The sequence below is a fragment of the Sinocyclocheilus grahami genome, unplaced genomic scaffold (genome assembly GCF_001515645.1).
Source record: "Sinocyclocheilus grahami isolate Dianchi unplaced genomic scaffold, SAMN03320097.WGS_v1.1 scaffold139.1, whole genome shotgun sequence".
Lineage (NCBI taxonomy): Eukaryota > Metazoa > Chordata > Actinopteri > Cypriniformes > Cyprinidae > Sinocyclocheilus > Sinocyclocheilus grahami.
The window spans coordinates 1,215,201-1,234,826 of record NW_015505318.1 but is presented as its reverse complement, the minus strand read 5'-3'; the positions used below and the strand labels follow the sequence as shown (position 1 = coordinate 1,234,826).

The window sequence follows — 19,626 nt, the reverse complement described above, 5'->3', positions numbered from 1 at the left end:
ATCTTTAATCTATGATCTACTATAGGTTAAATATAATGAATATATCAGCATTAATTATAGATAATAATGAACTTAGAATTTATGTAGTCATGTAATATATGTTTTTTTCATTTGAGTCAACGTGAGTTCTGAGGCATTTGAGTTCTAATGCGAAGAAACTCAATGACACTGGTTAGGGTAACAGGGTTTGGGCAAAACTAATTATGTTTGTCCCAATGTCATTTAGCAGCCGGTTAGGTAATCAGTGTTTATGAAGCAACACATGCCCAATGCAATATGTTGGTGGTACAATAAAGAATTAAATTTTCCTGCATTTATCACTGTATAATGTGCAACCTTTAGGATTTAAGAGTATTTTGCTTACTAACTGCATAAAACAGTGTGTACAGCACACATACAGACGTGGGTGCACGGTGCACACTGCGCACACACACACACACACACACACACACACACACAACGTGAAGCAAATTTTTACCATGGAAACGATCTGTCGTTTTTATCCTATTGTTTACTATATTTATTTGTTTGACCAGTGTCGTTGTGGGTTTTGGTTCTTTTGCTGTTGTAGACTGTAAAGACTTTTGAAATAACTGAAATCATTTGGCGAAGTGATACAGACATGTAATGCGGTCAAGAGCTGCCTGGAACTACGTTCACCACACCTTAGAATGTTCGTCAGCCAATCAGATTCAAGCATTCAACTTCCCCGTAGTATAAATATGGATATGTATATACAAAGACTATACAATACCCAAGATATGTCACTCGTATAGTTTTGAATGGGGAAAAATGCAACGCTCAATATGGCCGCTCAATCGCAGGAAGCCCCGCCTTCTGAATGAAAGAGCCAATCGCTAATCGGTAAAGTCAGCGCATCACTGCAGCTGCCTTTAGAAGTCCCGGTTGCTATAGAAACTGTCGGCGTTCTGAGACGTGCTCTTAGGACGGCGCATGCGCACTGGCTGATCTAGCCTGAAAAATAAGCTTTTTATAACGCTATTTGAGCAAAAGAAACACCATTTATGACAGTTGTTGTCAGATTTCTTTGGTGATTTCAAATATGAAATTTAATCGTAAGCTTAGCGAACAGTTTTGGAGAATTTGATGTTTCCCCATACAAAGAGATAGGAGCTGCACTTGCATGCCCGAGAGGCATTTCAAAGATGGCCGACGAGTGACATGACTTTTCTTAAAGAGCCTTTGGTATATAACGTATATTTTATTTATATTTTACAAATGTGTGTGTGTGTGTTTGTAAAATGGCACAGCTTTTTAAATATCTGAAAGTACACTCTTAATATCAGTCAGTCAAGCATTATAATATATGATAATCAAGTATAATTCAATGATAGAACTTTAGTATAAGAATTAAAACTTGGTAACCATATATGAATGCATATTAGGGAACTCATACACTGGTAAAAAATGTGTAACCGGAATGCACTGTAAGTCACTTTGGATAAAAGCGCTTGCTAAATGCATAAATTATAAAATGATAATTAAAAATTATATTAGTCATTTTAACTAAACTTAGGACTGGTGGTGATGCTTTTTTGGTCTAATTTAAAAAAAATGGGAAAAACTAACAATAATACTGGTAAGATAATAATACTATGAATTCTACTAATAAGAACAATATAAAACGCAGTAAGGATTAACGAGCTGCTGGATTCATGAATATTAATCAGGTTGCATGCGTTCGCTCGAAATGATTTGCTGTAATCAAAACAGGGACAATAATAGGTGAGCGCCAGCCAATGAGATTGTCTTTTGCGCATTAGATCCGCCTACTACCGGAGAACCCGGCAGTTCTTAAAAGCTGAAGAATTCCAAAGGAACTTATTTTGACAGGAAAATACAACAAAGAATATTGTTTACATGTAGCATGTCAATTCTGCATGGTACGTAAGACTCTCTCGTACTCTCTCTCTTTGCGTGTGAGAAAAAAGCAAAGTGACGGCAAGTACAGTACAGACGGTCTACAGTTTACGGTGCGTCAAATACAGGTGCGCTGCGCATCCACTGAGATGAATTGAAAAAAAAAAGCACTGATCGCTTGATGGAGTGTGAAACTCTGAAGCACTCAGTCAGTGTGTTCGGCGAGTGAAAATACCCACCGGTCCAACAGGTCTGCTACAGGGTCAGCATACTGCAAGATCAAAATAGAGATGAAACAATACAACAATCACACTATGACCAGACAGACTAACTTTCCCCGCCTGCATTTATGCATAGAAGACATCAGTATTTTATCTCTGTCCTGAAATGAAAACTAAAAAAAAAGGAAAGAAAAGAAAAGAATATCATATATGTATATTTAATAGATATTAAATATATTTTAAAATATTTAGCAATTTTTAAAAAATATTTAATATTTATTGCAAAAATATATATTACAAAAAATAAATTACAAAACTGCAGCAAAGCAGTTTGGCAGCAGAGTGTCAGTAGCACTCAAGCATGCTATTCTTGCAACAACAAAACAAATTTAAAATGAAGGAATTCAAAATACTTAAATTAATTAAAATATATAAAAAATAAAATAAATAAAAAAATATTTTTCGTATCTGACTCAAATCCAGCCCCCCAAAAATATGAAATAATAACTTGAATAAATATTTTTGAACGTAATCATAATAATTTAATATGAATTAATGAATTAAATGTGTTAATAAATAAATAACATACACTTTATGTATCTGACACAATTCCAGCCCAAAAAAATAATAAAGTAATAAGTAAATAAAGTAAATAAACAATAAATAAATACTTATGTCTCTAACTCTGAAAAAAACTGAAATAATACATTTTAAATTACTTATACATTTATTATTTATAAATTACTTATAAATAATAAATTCTTTTTTTTCAAACCCAATCCAAAAAACATATAGATTTATAGATTTATATATGGATTTTCGTTTATGGATTTAAATCTGATTGATTCCCCCCAGCTTTTGAAAAACTGGGATAAATTTGCAATAAAATAAGATGTCATTCTACTTTGACAAGGAAGCAGTTTTCTTGCTGCTGTAAATGAACGTTTGGCAGGAAAAGCATTTTATATTAATACCAGTAGTTGATAATACATCATCTCGTGAACAAGATAAACGATTATCAATGCATGAACCAAACTCGCTGCAAACTTTCTGACTCAGTTTCCCAAACATCATTTTTTAAATATATAGGTATACAGTGGGGCAAATAAGTATTTGATACACTGCCGATTTTTCAAGTTTTCCCACTTACAAAGAATGGAGAGATCTGTAATTTTCATCGTAGGTACACCTCAACTGTGAGAGACCGAATCAAAAATCCAGAAAATAACACACAGAACAGCGAAATCGCTCTAAACAACATTAAAGTTCCTCGGAGAGTATCTCACAGGAGATGGATCCTGGGAGCTCCACTGACTTCACTCCATCACTTATTTGCATAACATTCAACTTTTCTCAACTTTGTGAAATCACTGGGCTCATGAACATTACAATGCTAACATTGCTAATGTCAACTTTCACTGAAAAGAACTTCCTTTGCTAAATCGAGCCTGTAAAATATTGACTAATTGACCAAATATTGAAAAATACTGACTAGAAATTACAAGCTGTTAGTCCTAAAGATGGTTTATATGCAGTCTAAAGAAAGCTTAGGAAATCTTACCTTAGCCAGGCTGGCTGTAAAAAGAACACATTCAAACAGTTCGCCCATTTTCTGCAGAAACTCATCCACGTGAGGCCTCTTCAGTACGTAGACCTTCAAACAAACAGCTATTACTGATGGAAAGAAATCACTTCTGATTTCTGCAGACAGAAGAGATGCTGAACTTGAACTTTCAACAAACCTCTTTGTAGAGTTTCAGTCTTCAACTTGTAGTTCAGTTGCTGCAACCCAGTGCAAGTAACCAAGAACAGGCCAACCCTGATCCACAAAGCCTATCCTGGATTACTTGAACCAGGTACCAGCCACTTCGCAGATGTTTTCCAGCAACAAATGAGCCATACTGACTCACACACAGATTTACAATCAACACACTTCAGACTCCCCTCAAGCGTGTTTACTCTTTCGGGCTGTGTTCAAACTGGTGACATTTGTTTACTTCAAGTTCGTTACCTCGAGCGAGTGCTGTTGACTACATCGTACCCAATGACTCGAGGAGAATGATAAAAAGGAAATGAGTTCAGATTCCAACTGTGATTTAGCATGAACCCTTTGGGGCCACTCACATATTACTGCTTCTTAAGAGATGAAAAGACAAAGCCTCAGAGGACACATGTTGGAAATAGTAAGATATCATTACCGCTGATGTCTTAATACAGCAGAGAATGCACAGAACAGTGAAGAATTTTGGGAAGTGAAAAAGAACAAGTCTTAACTTTTTCTTATGAATTATGAACATTAGGTTTTTTGGTTACATTTTATGTTGTTTATTTTATTTGTATGTCATGTTAAAATGATGCTGTTTTGTATGACATCATGCACCAATTAGTATTTACCTCAGCTTGTGAACAAGCTAGTTGTGATGAATTGCGATTCATCATGTGTCTTTAATCTTTACCATCTGTATTTTTAAAGTGGTTGTCAGCAGGGACGTGCACAGATATTTTGAGGGGCAGGGGCTCAAGTGGAAAAAGGGGCACTTCTCATATTTATTTAAATTTTTTTCTAAACAAAACGTTAAATATATTAGGGGTGTGAAAAATGTATCTCAATATTTTCTGAGATTTTATCGATAATGATAATTAGACAATATTTTGCTGAGTGTGTTATTGTGCTGATATCTTAAGGACTATCATGGTCAGCTGACTCCTAAAGTTTTTGATATTCTGCATATTCTGTGTGGTAATCAGTTCACAGCAGTGATAGAAATTAATCTTTTCCAATAAGGTTAAATTGATTTTTATTACCTTTTATGGGCATTTTTACCTTTATAAAGCCCTTTTTTCTAAAAGTGTGCATCATCTTTTCAGTCAAATTCTTAAAATGAATCAGTCAATTAGAATAATAAGTCATTTGGGCTGTTACCAAGCAAATTAAATCAGTACTGACAAAATTAACCTTTGCAATGCAGAAGAGAAACAGAACCTGCGTCTGAAGTGGCATTTAGATGCATTTACACACTGTTTATTGCAGGACAGGAATGCATTTAACCTGCAGTTACAAATGCATTAATACTGTCTTGACATTTTAAACATAAAACACTGAATACTGATATTTAAAATTATAAATATATAATACAGAATAAAGGGCACTTTCTCTCAAGGAAGAAATAGGGCAGGTGCTCAAGCCCCCTTTTATGTCTATGTGTGCACGTGCCTGGTTGTCAGTATATCATAAAAGGTAAAAAACAGCTTTACTAATTTGATGTAGTAACATTATTTCCGTTAATAAAGTATACTTTTTTATTGTACATTAAATTTCTATCTGTAAAACCTAAAAAGTTGCTATTATATTTTTACAGTAAATATCTGGCAACCACAGCTGCTGTTTTTTAACCGTACTTCTATAATTTTTACTACAATTTTGTCAATATAGTAGCCACAAGATGATGTAACAAAAAGTGTTAAAATGGTTTTAATGTGAAAATCACTTAAATAACATTTTCTGAGTGAAGTTCCAATTTTACAAATGTATCTAATTTTCCAATTTTGTTTACCAGGGCCCCAAAACAGCTGTAAAAATTATGGATTAAGCAGCTTTACGCCTCAAATATTGCATGTCTTTAGCATTTTATAATGTAAGTAAAATAAAATGAATTATTTTAATTTTTAGTTATTGCTTTAATAAAATTATTTAAAATCCTCGAAAAATAGGTCCCATCCACGTCCATTGTAATTGCCTCACTGTAAATCTTAATTTGGAAACAAAGGACAAGTCAAAATATATTTGTTTTTATTATACCACAAATGTTAATAGAGCTTAACTTGTATGGAACCCGTAATATTCCTTTCATTTCAATTTGACATGGCTTGTCAAGGTTATGGTGACATTGCAAGACAAAAAAGACACAGTCCAGATTCAAAAGGGGCGAGAGCTTTGTTAATAATCTGTTGCCGTAAGTGTGAACATTTACCCATGGCTATATTTGAACCCATTTGCACGGTACCTGATGAACTGTTCCGTCAATCTCCACAGGGACTATAAAGTCTGCGTTGCTGATGGGCTGCAGGCACAAAACAGGAAATCACACATTAGGAGCCTGTTTGAAACCGACTGTAAGCATGTTACAGCTGTATCAGCTGCGCTGTTCTCTGAGAGAGCCAGAGGGAGGCATGCACCGCTTCACAGCTACCTGTAGTCAAGACTTTCAGTTAGACTTCTAAATTAAATCAGTACTGACAAAATTAACCTTTGCAATGCAGAAGAGAAACAGAACCTGCGTCTGAAGTGGCATTTAGATGCATTTACACACTGTTTATTGCAGGACAGGAATGCATTTAACCTGCAGTTACAAATGCATTAATACTGTCTTGACATTTTAAACATAAAACACTGAATACTGATATTTAAAATTATAAATATATAATACAGAATAAAGGGCACTTTCTCTCAAGGAAGAAATAGGGCAGGTGCTCAAGCCCCCTTTTATGTCTATGTGTGCACGTGCCTGGTTGTCAGTATATCATAAAAGGTAAAAAACAGCTTTACTAATTTGATGTAGTAACATTATTTCCGTTAATAAAGTATACTTTTTTATTGTACATTAAATTTCTATCTGTAAAACCTAAAAAGTTGCTATTATATTTTTACAGTAAATATCTGGCAACCACAGCTGCTGTTTTTTAACCGTACTTCTATAATTTTTACTACAATTTTGTCAATATAGTAGCCACAAGATGATGTAACAAAAAGTGTTAAAATGGTTTTAATGTGAAAATCACTTAAATAACATTTTCTGAGTGAAGTTCCAATTTTACAAATGTATCTAATTTTCCAATTTTGTTTACCAGGGCCCCAAAACAGCTGTAAAAAATTATGGATTAAGCAGCTTTACGCCTCAAATATTGCATGTCTTTAGCATTTTATAATGTAAGTAAAATAAAATGAATTATTTTAATTTTTAGTTATTGCTTTAATAAAATTATTTAAAATCCTCGAAAAATAGGTCCCATCCACGTCCATTGTAATTGCCTCACTGTAAATCTTAATTTGGAAACAAAGGACAAGTCAAAATATATTTGTTTTTATTATACCACAAATGTTAATAGAGCTTAACTTGTATGGAACCCGTAATATTCCTTTCATTTCAATTTGACATGGCTTGTCAAGGTTATGGTGACATTGCAAGACAAAAAAGACACAGTCCAGATTCAAAAGGGGCGAGAGCTTTGTTAATAATCTGTTGCCGTAAGTGTGAACATTTACCCATGGCTATATTTGAACCCATTTGCACGGTACCTGATGAACTGTTCCGTCAATCTCCACAGGGACTATAAAGTCTGCGTTGCTGATGGGCTGCAGGCACAAAACAGGAAATCACACATTAGGAGCCTGTTTGAAACCGACTGTAAGCATGTTACAGCTGTATCAGCTGCGCTGTTCTCTGAGAGAGCCAGAGGGAGGCATGCACCGCTTCACAGCTACCTGTAGTCAAGACTTTCAGTTAGACTTCTTTGAGCGTGTATGTGCATGAGTGTGTGCATTTGAGCATGTGTGTTTCTGACAGCTGACTGCATGGAGCTGGAACGGCAAGGGTCTTTGAAAAGAGACTTGATACGCTTTTAAAGAAAGTGGAGGGAGAGAGAGGAGGAGACGTGCTGTAGAGCGCTGGGAGACGATGAAAGAGACTCAGCGGGTGGCTATGAGCTGTCTTATTGCAAGCAGAGAAAGGGAAAGGAAGATGAGGATGAGAAGAGGAGAGGAGAGGAGAGAAAACTTTTGCTCTTTGCACTTTTCAAGGGCTTGTTAAAAAACAAGGAAATTCTGTGGATCTCATTTCTGATTGGACGGCAGAGGAGGCGGCTCATCCAATATCTGACCTGGCTTGCATAACATCATGACTGTGATGGATAGTTTCATTTACAACAGGCAGACTGCAGAACATAATATTCTTAATTAGTATTTTTCTTAATTAGTCTTGTTTTGAAATTATTTGTTTTGTATTTTACTAATATAATTTTGTTCACCATTTGGCTCATTCTTTTTTTTCTAAACCATAAATTTACAGATCATTTTATGCATAAAAGGGTACGAAAACTAAACTCAGTTAAAGTCTCAGAAAAAAAAATATTTTATTATTATTAAGTAAATTTATCATATTTTAAGAATGTTTTTACTGGAAAACAAGATAAACCATTAAGAAAATTATTTTTCTCAGTTAACTGTTTGAATGTTTGTCTAGAAATACAGTGGACAGATTTTTGAATGTTTTAGTAATTTAATGTCTGTCTGAAATAAATATTTAATGAAGGGATTGATTTCAGATCAGTTTTCACAGTCAACTGATTTACACATCAGTTCATAATATAGCCAGCAGGAGGAGTGGGTGATCTATATGAATGGGTATTGTGACAGTGGCATAGCAGTATTTATTAGCTAGAAAAATGCATTAAATATAATTTTATATATATATATATATATATATATATATATATATATATATATGTATGAAGTACAGACTTTTGGTCAATATTGTAAAACAAGTATTATGTCTATGTCTGTCTAAAACTAAAATAAATCCATTGCATTAAATACTAAATATTTAATATTCTTGTTAAAATACTTTTTGTAGCCACTGTATGTAAAAAAGGAAAAGAACAACATCTGTCACTGAGAAAATCAAGCCAACTGAGACAGAACATGCTAGGTAATAATTATAAGTAATAGAAAATATTGTAAACACTCATCAAGTATGGTCACGGTCAAATCGTTTTTGTGTAACTGTGAGCATACCTTTCCAATGTAATGTGTGTGTATGCGGGTGTGTGTTTTGGTGTCAGGATGGGTGTATATGAGGTTGGGAACGCGCACAAAGGCATGCATCCCTCTCTCTGGGCCTCTTTCTCTCAGTCGCCGCCTTTCTCTCTTCTCTGAGCAAAAACAGGAGCTGCCAGGCAGACATTTTAAAGGAGGACGACAGGCTTAACAAAACACAGTTATTAGTCTAAGAGCAAACACATTCAGCATCTGTCACTGTCCTTCTCCTTTGGGAGCAGGGATGTATCCAGCTGTGGAAGACATGTATGCATTAAGCAGGATGTGTGTACATATGTAAATGTAGAGTGATTGTATGTAATCAACTGGACATAGTTGTTTATTTGACCGTGTGTGTGAGAGAGAGAGCTAAAAACCAGCCTAAAACCAAGATGCAGAGAAGTGGGTCACTGCGCTCAGCAGGTGGCTCTCTGAAGCGCTACTTTATAGGGACCAGACAAACATTTAATCTCGGAAGAGGATTTAATTCATTTGGGACTTTCAAATCCACCCCAACAACCTCAAAATACTGCCAATGCCTTCTGTTATCATGTCTTAGGTTGCTCAAATTATTCATCTGGCCACTCAAAAACAATGTGCAGGAGTGAATGTTCTAAATTTGCTCAATGTTTATTTAGAAATGAGGACTAAGGGTGTATTCACACCAGGAAGGTCCGCTAGTTCACTTGCTTTGGTCCGGACCAAATACAATGTTTATTTTTTTTGTTTGGTGCGGTTCGCTTTCACACTGCCCTTTTTGCAAGTGAACCAGAAACTAAACAAACCCACACGTGTGCTTAAGGTCATCCATTCATTGGTTTATCCAGAGTTCATTTGGAAGCGGACCGAGACCACCTCTTCAGCTGGGTCTCGGTACGGTTGTTTGGTCCGAACCCGAGTGCAATTGCTGTATTCACACCTGCCCAAAAGATCCGCACCAAACAAACTTGAGTACACCCTAAAATGGAAGCTCTGTCCCAAAACCTACTGAGCTGCCTCACTGTCTAGTGCCTACATAGGCAACTGCCTTCTAATGGAGCATTCAAATAGGATAGGATAGGAAATAGGATCTCATAAGTGACCGAATTGGAATTGTCTATAAAGGCAGAAACTCCATACAAATAACACTCTTTGTTATTGTTTCACAATTGAATCCAATAGAGTTTGACATTAGCATTTTGCTATGTTAGCACATAACACTCTTATTAAAATGCATAACAGACAAAAATTGATTAAAATAATCTATTTCTAATTACACTGAACTATTTTTAACCATTTTCTTGCCAGAACTGAATGAAAAATATGCATTCATGATCAACATGTTGCCCGCATTCTCCACCACCTTTGACTATTGTGTATTCTTTTAACCACATTTAGCCACAACAAGTTATCTTAGGAGGTAGAATATATGGGGATAGTTCACCCAAATATGAAAATTCTGTAATTAATTACTCACCCTCGTGTCGTTCCAAACCCATAAGACCTTCGTTCATCTTCGGAACACAAATCAAGATATTTTTCATAAAATCCGAGAGCTTTCTGACCCTGTATAGACAGCAATGCAACGAAACAGACACGTTCAAGGCCCAGAAACATAGTAAGGACATTGTTAAAATAGTCCATGTGACATCAACCGTAATGTTATGATGCTACACAAATACTTTTTGTGTGCAAAGAAAACAAAATTAATGACTTCATTCAACAATTTCTTCTCTTCTGTGTCAGATTCTGCTGCGCGTTCACGAGAATACCACCATATACGAGTCGTTGAATGAAGTTGTTATTTTTGTTTTCTTCGCACACAAAAAGCATTGGCGTAGCTTCATAACACTGCAATTGAACCACTGATGTCACATGGATTATTTTATCAATGTCCTAACTTTTCTGGGCCGTGAACATATAAGTTGCATTGTTCTCTATGCAGGGTCAGAAATCTCTCGGATTTCATCAAAAATATCTTAATTTGCGTTCCGAAGATAACTAAAAGTCTTACGTGTTTGAAAATGACATGAGGGTGAGTAATTAATGACAGAATTTTTATTTTTGTGTGACCTATTCCTTTAAGATGCCTACTTTTTAAAAAGCTCACTACATAGGCAGCAAACTAAATTTTAAAATAATATTTAGCATCACTTGGTGCTATTCAAATGCTTGTCAAATAAAGAACGGCAATGGTTGCCAAGTTAAAACTGATTAGCAAGGCATAGCCTCAATAAGCCACTTATTCATTGCTATATCAAGTAACAAAATTGTAGTATTTGTGGTTATGTGTGTGTATTCAGAAGTACCTTGAAGGAGCTGTGCACAAGGGTCTATAAAAGTCTTACGTGTTTGAAAATGACATGAGGGTGAGTAATTAATGACAGAATTTTAATTTTTGTGTGACCTATTCCTTTAAGATGCCTACTTTTTAAAAAGCTCACTACATAGGCAGCGAACTAAATTTTAAAATAATATTTAGCATCACTTGGTGCTATTCAAATGCTTGTCAAATAAAGAACGGCAATGGTTGCCAAGTTAAAACTGATTAGCAAGGCATAGCCTCAATAAGCCACTTATTCATTGCTATATCAAGTAACAAAATTGTAGTATTTGTGGTTATGTGTGTGTATTCAGAAGTACCTTGAAGGAGCTGTGCACAAGGGTCTCATCCAGGTCAATGACCACCTATTCCTTTAAGATGCCTACTTTTTAAAAAGCTCACTACATAGGCAGCAAACTAAATTTTAAAATAATATTTAGCATCACTTGGTGCTATTCAAATGCTTGTCAAATAAAGAACGGCAATGGTTGCCAAGTTAAAACTGATTAGCAAGGCATAGCCTCAATAAGCCACTTATTCATTGCTATATCAAGTAACAAAATTGTAGTATTTGTGGTTATGTGTGTGTATTCAGAAGTACCTTGAAGGAGCTGTGCACAAGGGTCTCATCCAGGTCAATGACCACACAGTTCTTGCCGTAATCATTAATGCTGACCTCAGGCAAGAGGTATTTGGCTGGAGGCTGGAGGAAATATGGCACAGATGAATACATGGAGGAGAGAAGAGCAAACAAGCAGTTCACTGGAGGATAAAGATGCATGCTTATCATGTCAGCCAGACATTCAGAGTTATAATCAAAAGCTATGGGCCCTTCTCCAATGAGACACAACATGCACTGGAGATTGTTCTGTTGTTGTCCCAAATGATGTACCGGGATCTGGTGGTTTTGGATAACCTTGAAACAACGATCATAGCTTTATGTTAAAGTGACTGTCCCCCCTGGTTTGGCTTCACTGCCAAGTCGTGTTGCCTAAGCACAAGCTGCCTCTGTAGATGGTCTGCCAGTAACAGGAATGAGATGTCCTTTACTAAGCCTGACCTGAGGGATGCAGATGGAGTTGCCAATAGGAGCAAAACACACTCTCACATATCTAAAGATGCAAGTGAAGTCATATACAGCACATGCAGGCATGCATAATTTATGCACATTCACGACAGTAATATGTCGAATATTCTTTACATGTGCATTTCTGCATGAGTGTGGAGGAAAGGTCATGGAGGACAGTGCATGGGCTGGATGTTTTATCTGTGCCAGTATGAATCTGCTGGAGTCCTCCATGACCTTTCACTGCCAATATTTCCACCTCATCAGGTTTGAATAACTATTTGCAATTCGAATGACATTAAACTACATTAAAGTTGAATTAATTATTAATGTCATTCATAATTATTCCAGTATGCACTTTAAGTATATAAAATGTGATCAATGTGTCAAACATGGAATAAACATACAGCCTATAAAGTGAGTCTCAGTGTATGATCTTAATATCAGGAATGACCTGATATTATGACCAATAACCAAAAAAAAAGCTGATATTAAAATTCTGTATTATTTTGTCTACATAAATAAAAGTATATAAGTTTTTATGTTAAAGAAAAACCTACTAAATTATCAGGTAGATTATCAGGAAATTTTCATCATTGGGTGAACTTTTCCTTTAAGGCATTGCAATATTATAATCTACAGTTTGTAAAATAGATATTTATTTTCAGATTTGCAAAAGATTACATTACCAGTGTTATTAAACTATTAGTTTTTATAAATTAACTTTGAATTATTAGTGATTAAAGACTAAGTGAGTGTTAGATGAAACAAATGCAATTTTCAAAAAAACAGGGAAATGAGCATGCACAATTCAATATCCATTATTCACCAATACTAATAATTAATATTTACAAAATAGGTTTTTAGAGTTTTACTATCACCGAGGGAACATTCAGTCCCCACATGGATACACAAACAAGACCACACAGATGGTCAAACTTATGCATGCTCCATGAGTACAGGCAATTACATCATAACATTATAACTCTAAAGACTTTACGGTTTTCTAACAATGCTTTAACCATAATTCAAGCCTCATGCTGTGTCAGTCAAGCCCAGCATTCATTTCATGGCTTTCAAACACATACGATTTATCACTTGCTTGCATTATGATAATCTGTTTGCTCAGAGTGAAAAATGACAGTCAACAGTTTGTGGTTCACTAAATTCCCAACTTAACCTTTGCCCCAATCCAGACACTTTCAAAAAGCATTAGAGAGAAGATATTAAAAGCTTGACATCATGCAGTTGAAAATTGCAGTCATTAGTGTCAGCCAGTCAGAGCGGGAGAGACATTCCCAGCTGTCATCTTAGAAAACACCAGCGGATCTGAGGTTTGATTACAATTACTGTGAGAATTAAAACTCCTGCCAGTGTTTTCTCAGTGTGGACGCTCGGTTTTTGCTGAGCAGGCAGAAGCAGGTGGAGTGTGTTTCAGGATTTGGGTCTCCCCTATCTCAGGCTCAGCGTGAAGGTCTGGCTCAGATCAGCAAACCTCACTGCACGCTCTTCCTCTAGCAGGTGCAGTGTGGGATGATTTGATTTTCGGAGACTGCTGTTGTCCTCAAGTACAGCTTATTGCTATCAGCACTACCAGTCTGCCGATTATATAAACCATATGGCTTTATAACCGGGTTTAAGACTAAATGAAATTACACTCGCCACATATTTAAAGGGACAGTACACCCAAAATGAAAATTTTGTCAACGAATCATATCATTCCCAAACAGTAGGGCTGGGCCGTTTTTTTAAATGACGTCGATTCGATATCGATTCTCAGAAGCCGCGACTTGATCTTTTCTGGTATTTATTTCAGCACACATTTAAAACAAGATCTGATTAACGTGAATCTTATAATTAGTCTTAATTATTAGTGATTAAAGACTAAGTGAGTGTTAGATGAAACAAATGCAATTTTCAAAAAAACAGGGAAATGAGCATGCACAATTCAATATCCATTATTCACCAATACTAATAATTAATATTTACAAAATAGGTTTTTAGAGTTTTACTATCACAGAGGGAACATTCAGTCCCCACATGGATACACAAACAAGACCACACAGATGGTCAAACTTATGCATGCTCCATGAGTACAGGCAATTACATCATAACATTATAACTCTAAAGACTTTACGGTTTTCTAACAATGCTTTAACCATAATTGAAGCCTCATGCTGTGTCAGTCAAGCCCAGCATTCATTTCATGGCTTTCAAACACATACGATTTATCACTTGCTTGCATTATGATAATCTGTTTGCTCAGAGTGAAAAATGACAGTCAACAGTTTGTGGTTCACTAAATTCCCAACTTAACCTTTGCCCCAATCCAGACACTTTCAAAAAGCATTAGAGAGAAGATATTAAAAGCTTGACATCATGCAGTTGAAAATTGCAGTCATTAGTGTCAGCCAGTCAGAGCGGGAGAGACATTCCCAGCTGTCATCTTAGAAAACACCAGCGGATCTGAGGTTTGATTACAATTACTGTGAGAATTAAAACTCCTGCCAGTGTTTTCTCAGTGTGGACGCTCGGTTTTTGCTGAGCAGGCAGAAGCAGGTGGAGTGTGTTTCAGGATTTGGGTCTCCCCTATCTCAGGCTCAGCGTGAAGGTCTGGCTCAGATCAGCAAACCTCACTGCACGCTCTTCCTCTAGCAGGTGCAGTGTGGGATGATTTGATTTTCGGAGACTGCTGTTGTCCTCAAGTACAGCTTATTGCTATCAGCACTACCAGTCTGCCGATTATATAAACCATATGGCTTTATAACCGGGTTTAAGACTAAATGAAATTACACTCGCCACATATTTAAAGGGACAGTACACCCAAAATGAAAATTTTGTCAACGAATCATATCATTCCCAAACAGTAGGGCTGGGCCGTTTTTTTAAATGACGTCGATTCGATATCGATTCTCAGAAGCCGCGACTTGATCTTTTCTGGTATTTATTTCAGCACACATTTAAAACAAGATCTGATTAACGTGAATCTTATAATTAGTCTTCTCCACTAGATGTCACCCTTATTTACCTTGCGCGATGTTACAACAGAAATCCTGTCATTCATTCAGCGCTTATCATGGCCATACGCGTGATTCATAATGCTCAGGTGAAATGCTATAGTAATGCTATAAATCTGCGGAAGCATTTGATATCACGCATAAGGCAGCATGATTTCCGTAATGAATGAATGGCGGATTGCGCGGCACACTGTTTTGTTTACTACACACATACTAAAGTGCCAATGATGCTCGCGGTGTTTTCAGTTTCTGCCGTCTCACTATATGATGATATGAACACGAATGTCATCTCCAGCTGCTCTGAGAGTCACTTCATTAGCATTTTACCGTTTCATTTGAGAAAACTACCGTCATATCACATACACAGTAGTGCTGTGTTCAAAATATCTATACGACGATGTATCGTCACAGAGATTTGACGATACGAGTATTGATACAGCTGGCCCTGTATCGATACTGTGGCACGTGTGCAGCAATGGACCACGCTTAATTTTACAACGTTTAAAATTTAGTAGAAAAGTGCCAGGTTTCTAAAAAAAGAATGAATAGAGCATCTGTTAATAATCTGGCCGCAGAGGAACACAACGGGGTTGACTGATATAAAGAGACGTAATCCCCAAAACAGAGCTTCACGCTTGCGCAATATAGAAATATATGCTAAACGTGCTACTTATCTTTGTCAACCTGGCAACCCTGCGCTCACGCGCTCTCTCTCCACTGGATAAACGCGCTTGCTTTCTAAAAACACCGCTTAGCTTGCAGTTTAGCTATCTCCACTTCAAGTCTATTCTCAGAAAAGTGTGATTCATCAAGTGTTCATTTACGACAGAGAGAGAGAGCGAGAGAGAGGCTGTGTATGTATGAATTACCACTGTTTTGCCGCGTTTCTCTATTAACAGTAAAGCTATGGCTTTAATTCCTTTAGAAACAATGATGCTACCAGCTAATTCAGTGCAGTCATGTATCGTGATACATATCGTATCGTGGCCTATGTATCGTGATATGTATCGTATCGTGACTTTGCTGGTGATACACAGCCCTAATACACAGCAGCTGCAAGTTCTTCACGGCAACCCGTCAAAATAAAAGTTTAGTTTAACGTTAAGAAACTGTCAGAATATATTACTATTTAGCAGTCTTAAGACTCAATGCTACTACTGCTAATAAATATGAATAAATCTTTATTTTTAAAGGAATAATCACATCCGTTTTCTTTTTAATTTTAACAGTAAACCTCTGTTGTGCAGCACTTTGTTTGCCAAAAAATAAAAGGGTTTAATTTTCATTTGATTAGAATTAAATTAAATTAATGCTTTATGCCTTCATCTGATTACCAGAAAAATTAAGAACATTTTATAGGGCCCTATTATTGTTTAAAAAAGGACCCTATACAAAAAACAATAATAGGTTTAAAATACAGGCCTGTGGTTCTTAATTTCTTTTTATTAATTCACCATTTGTAAACTGATGATTACTGTTAATTTTTTAGAAATATCAATAGCATTTGTATTAAAGCTATATTCACTGAATGTAATCAAAAAAATCGAGAATCGAATCGAATCGAATCGAGAGCTTGCGAATCGAAATCTGTGTCCACACAATGAAAGTCAATGGGGTCCAAGCAGTATGGTTTAGGACTCAATTTTATGGAAACCTGTTTCTGCCACTGAATAAAAAATTCAAAAGTTAATTGCAAGTTTTTGCAGTTGCATGTTTACATCTTGCAGTTCTGAATTTTTTCCCTCAGAATTGTGAAATATAAACTTGCAAATGCGAGTTATAAAGGCAGAATTGCTAAAAAACTCGCAATTCTGACCTTTTTTCTCAGAATTGTAAGATATATACTCGCAGTTAAAAAGGACTGATAAGTAATCAGAATTGCGAATTTATATCTCAAAATTCTGATTTAACTCGCAATTGCGTGTTCTAAAGTCATAACTGTGAGATATAAACTCTAAATTCTGAGAAAAATAGTGACAACTGAGATATAAACTTGCAATTCTGATAAAAAAAAAAGTCAGATTTGTGAGTTTATATCTCACAATTTTGATTATTTCTCAGTATATCTCAGTTATGATTTTATAACACGCCATTTCGAGTCGCAATTCTGAGATTTTTTTCTCGCAACTGTGCAATTCTGACTTTATAACTCGCAATTGCAAGTTTATATCTCACAATTCTGAGAAAAAAAGTCAAAATAGCCAGTTTGTATTATGAAATTGTACAAAAAAGAAAATAGTCTGAATTGTGAGATGAAAAGTCACAATTACCTGTTTTTTTTATTCAATAGCAGAAATGGGCTTCCCATTGGCAAACTATTTCCCATACTATTGGCAAAAACTGTCAAAAAATTCTTCCAAATATCTTTTTTTGTGTTCCACAGAAGAAATAACAGGTTTGGAATGGTGTGAGGGTGAGTAAATGACAGAAGTTTCAATTTGGGTGAACTATCCATTTAACTTAACAAATTTTTAATTCTGAGTGAAACAGAATATTGTATTGGAAATAATGAAGGGAAGTTTGTGGATTTGATCTGTTTTGATCTGATCGTATATGGCTATGATATATTGATATTAACGTTAATTTTTCCCCCAATGCATGCTGCTTAGGTTTTGTCAGTAGAAAAACCCATATCAAAGCCAGAGTTATTAAATTTTGGATGAAAGATTAAGAAAACAATCTGTTTTTTTTTCTTTAGAACAACATGCAATGATATAGACAATAAGACATTTACTGAAGTACTGATATCGATCAAAACATTTTGATACAATCTGAGCTGTGTGTTTTCTGTAATGAATGAAAATAGATGCAAGCAAAAAACAAATCTGCACTGAAGGATTGTACAGGTCGTTGCAAAATGTATTGCTATGGACTACAGATAAGTGATGTAAGTGATAGGGTAAAAGTTAAACACCATGAAAATAAATACTACACTGAAGCCACTTTTGTCAAATCTAATGGCACTTTTCCACTGTGTGGTACGACTCGGCTCGGCTTGCGTTTCCACTGCAGTTTAGTACCGCTTTAGAGTGGGCGGGATTATTCACATGTCGTTATACTTGTGCCGCCTCTACTGCCGCGACTCCTAAAAACTTTTCATTCCACTCTCGCTGAATCCGCTCCTCTGCTATCAACGAGAGGAACATCTGTACTTCCTCAACAGACCATGAAACAGCCATTTTTTAGTTGTTAAAAAAGGTGCGCTCATTCAAAATAGTTGCGTTCGATCCTTCCGGCTGTGCTGATTTAAATCTAGCGGTTCTGTTGTGTTTGTGTTGCAAGTTCAGTGACGCAGGTAGTGACGATTCTCTCCGGCCAATCAGTAATCAGCAGAGCTTACACGTCACGTTTTGGTAACGGTACGGTTCACTTGGAACCTCAACCGAGGTGGTACTAAAAGAAGTACCAGGTACTGTAACCAGTGGAAAACCTACAAAAAGTGAACCGTACCGAGCCGTACCATGCAGTGGAAAAGCGCCATAAGTGATATGTGACCTTGGAGCACAAAACCAGTCTTAAGTAACACTGGTATATTTGTAGCAATAGCCAACAACACATTGAATGGGTCAAAATTATCGACTTTTCTTTTATGCCAAAAATATGATGCGATTTCAATTTTTCCTTTCTCTTTGGAGTGTTACAAGCTCTTGGTGCATAAAGAAGATCTGTAAAGTTGCAAAGACTAAAGTCTCAAATCCAAAGAGGTATTCTTTATTAAAGTTCAGAGTCAGCCACACCTACCTAAAACGGCTCGTTCTAACATGCCCCCACATATCTACCTCACTATGTGGGAAGATTTGCATAACGCCACCCAAATGTTCACGCAGTAGTACTTAGTCTTGCTGTAGTATTGTTGATGCTGCAGCCATGTCGTGAAGACGCTGTGTGCTTCGTTGTGAAAGCGAAACTACTTTGTTTGGTCTTCCAAAAGAGGACGATATCCGCTTCGTCATGCCTAGAGCTGATCTGTGCTGGTCGCTGAGGGAATACATCAACTTTCACCGTGGATGAAGCGGAATCCAGCCCGGGGTCCGTCACATGTGGTTGCCGCTCATTCGTCGGATCTGGACCCCACCGCCTCAGCGCACGCTAAGCTGGGGCTTTGGCTCACGCTAGCCCAGCCTCAGCTCACTCTAGCCCGGCCTCAGCGCACGCTAAGCCGGGGCTTCCCCTCACGCTAGGCCACGGTGTTTTTCGTTGTGAAAGCGAAACTACTTTGTTTGGTCTTACAAATGAGGACACGACTACAAATCAGTGGTATTTACAACACTGTTCCAGAACAGTTTAACCCAAATATCCAGATGTGTGCAGCATATTTTATGGAGGAC

General features: G+C 36.4%; 1 protein-coding gene across 1 annotated transcript in view; it reads right to left on the bottom strand.

Annotated features, from left to right (window-relative positions):
- Positions 1 to 19,626, bottom strand: part of LOC107591271 (CTD small phosphatase-like protein) — a 53,500-nt gene that overhangs the window by 950 nt on the left and 32,924 nt on the right. Inside the window, exons 3-6 of the mRNA XM_016280386.1 lie at positions 11,817 to 11,918; positions 7,399 to 7,455; positions 3,664 to 3,756; positions 2,117 to 2,152 (exon numbers count right to left, since the gene is read on the bottom strand). Coding sequence (XP_016135872.1) covers positions 2,117 to 2,152; positions 3,664 to 3,756; positions 7,399 to 7,455; positions 11,817 to 11,918 — 288 coding nt within the window. The remainder of the gene's footprint in view (positions 1 to 2,116; positions 2,153 to 3,663; positions 3,757 to 7,398; positions 7,456 to 11,816; positions 11,919 to 19,626) is intronic.